Genomic DNA, 2,046 nt, shown 5'->3' with positions numbered 1-2,046 from the left:
TCAGAATGCCACAGTAAAGATTTGCTGTTTAGCTGTCATGACCATGAAGTGTTTATTAGTTTTTGAATATGTATTTATGGTGTTCAGTTTATAAGCCTTTATATTACTACAGTGCATGATAAATTAGACATTGGATTCTTAAATGAAAAAAGTATAAAAGTGAATATTGTTGTTTGCTTCTCAAATCATTGATTACACAAAATGTCTTAAACTTGAGTATCTAATAGTTTCTTTTTTTGTTGTTGTTTCATTGCTAAAAAATCTGTTCCTTTGTAGAATAAATTTATTCCAAACTCTTTACCGTGAATAACACTAGAGGTAAAAAACGGCAGAACGCATTACAGGCTAAAGATAAGTCAAGCAAATAGGCAAACACAAAAATCCCCTTTATCAAGGGAAATGGTGACAGAGTCAAATTATTTGCTCATTCTGAAGGCCAGGAGTCACGTCACCATCATCATCTCCCAGTACTTTTAAGTATGTTCTCGACACCTGATGAGCTTTCTAAAGGCCAGTTTGAAATCTTCGTTAAAGCTAGTGTATAGCAAAGGGTTGATAAGGGAGTTGATATATCCCAGCCAGGTCAAGAAGTCTGCTACTTCTGGAGAGACAGTGCAAATGTGGAGGCCCACAAGCAGCTCCTTGATGAAAAAGGGCAACCAGGACAAAATGAAAGCACCTAAAATCAGCCCCAGAATGCGAGCAGCCTTTCGTTCCCGCGTCGTGGAGATCTGATGCCGGTCGCCAGCCAGGTCCAGGTCATTCTCAAAAGGAGGGATCCTCACGGAAGCATTGATTTTATCGAACTCTGTGGTCGGGTCGGACGTGGAGAAGTCTGAGACGCAGAACGTCTGTGTGAGCTTGCAGCTGGCAAAGGAGTTTTGGCTGTCGGTGCTCCTGTTGCTGAGGTGGCGGCTCGAACCCCGCTTTTGGTAAAGGCTCTTTGCAGCATGGTAAATTCTGTAGTACAGGATCAGGATCAAAGTCAAGGGGATGTAAAATGCCCCGAATGTGGAATAAATAGTGTAGATGACATGATCGTGCTGAATGCGACACTCACTGGGAATATTGACGCTGTGGTGATTTCTCCAAAACAAAGGGGGCATTGATATGAAAATGGAAATAGTCCACACGGTGACTATCATCAGCCCAGCCCTTTTTGCCGTTCTTTTCCTGGCATATTCGATAGCGTCTGTGATTGCCCAGTACCTGTCCAGAGCAATGACACACAGATGAAGGATTGAACACGTGCAACAGGTCATGTCGACGCTAAGCCAGATCTCACAGATGAAGTATCCCAACGTCCATTTATCTATCATTATGTAAGTGATGCTCAAGGGCATGACGAGAACAGCAACAAGGAGATCTGTCACAGCTAGTGAACATATTAAATAATTTGCCGGCTGGTGGAGCTTCTTGGTTGTGGAGATTGCTGCAATTACAGCAGAATTCAGCAGCATAGTCAAGGTTGTGATTGTGGCCAAGGTCAGGGTAACGAGCATCTTTTCAGTTACTGTTTTTGGCTTTGCAGCCACATTGGCTTCAGTGGTGCAATTTGTGAAATTCATTGTCCCCTCCAGGATGCACAGTGAAAGAAGAAGCTGCTGCTTCTGGTAACGAATAGTTCCAGGTTCAGAAGTCACCCGTTTGAAAGAGGGACAGAATGCTCCAGGTGCAATTTTTTTTTTATAATCCCATATTCAACAGAGCAGCGAAAAGCTTCCAGGTTTCCTCCTGTTCATTGTTTTCCTAGAAGATAAAAATACATCTGTTAGTGAACCTAGAAAAATCCCATCTTTTGGCAAAAAGCCCTACGCTTCTAATATTACCACCTCAAATAAAAATTTTAGTCTGTTTTTCCTTCTCTTCTCCTCTCTTGCCTTTTCTTCCCCTTTTTCTCTGCATTCATTTCTTTTTCTTCTCTAAAGGGCACTTTTGGCCAGATTTCCTGCTGATGCGGTTATTTCTCCTTTGGTTTTGGAGATCTCACTTAAAGTGGGAGGCTGGGCTAAGGGACGTCCAGAGGTCTCTTCCAACAAATATTTC

At 42.3% G+C, this 2,046-nt stretch overlaps 1 protein-coding gene across 1 annotated transcript; it reads right to left on the bottom strand.

Moving 5' to 3' along the window:
• Positions 1-473: 473 nt before the first annotated feature.
• HTR1E (5-hydroxytryptamine receptor 1E) lies at positions 474-1,637 on the bottom strand. The gene has a single exon (XM_075148042.1). The coding sequence runs from the start codon at positions 1,566-1,568 to the stop codon at positions 474-476; it is 1,095 nt and encodes a 364-aa protein (XP_075004143.1). The 5' UTR covers positions 1,569-1,637.
• Between the last annotated feature and the right edge of the window lie 409 nt (positions 1,638-2,046).

Source organism: Calonectris borealis, chromosome 3, assembly GCF_964195595.1.
Source record: "Calonectris borealis chromosome 3, bCalBor7.hap1.2, whole genome shotgun sequence".
In the NCBI taxonomy this organism is placed as follows: domain Eukaryota; kingdom Metazoa; phylum Chordata; class Aves; order Procellariiformes; family Procellariidae; genus Calonectris; species Calonectris borealis.
Note: the sequence above shows the minus strand (reverse complement) of the source record. Positions and strands in the feature narration are given on the sequence as shown.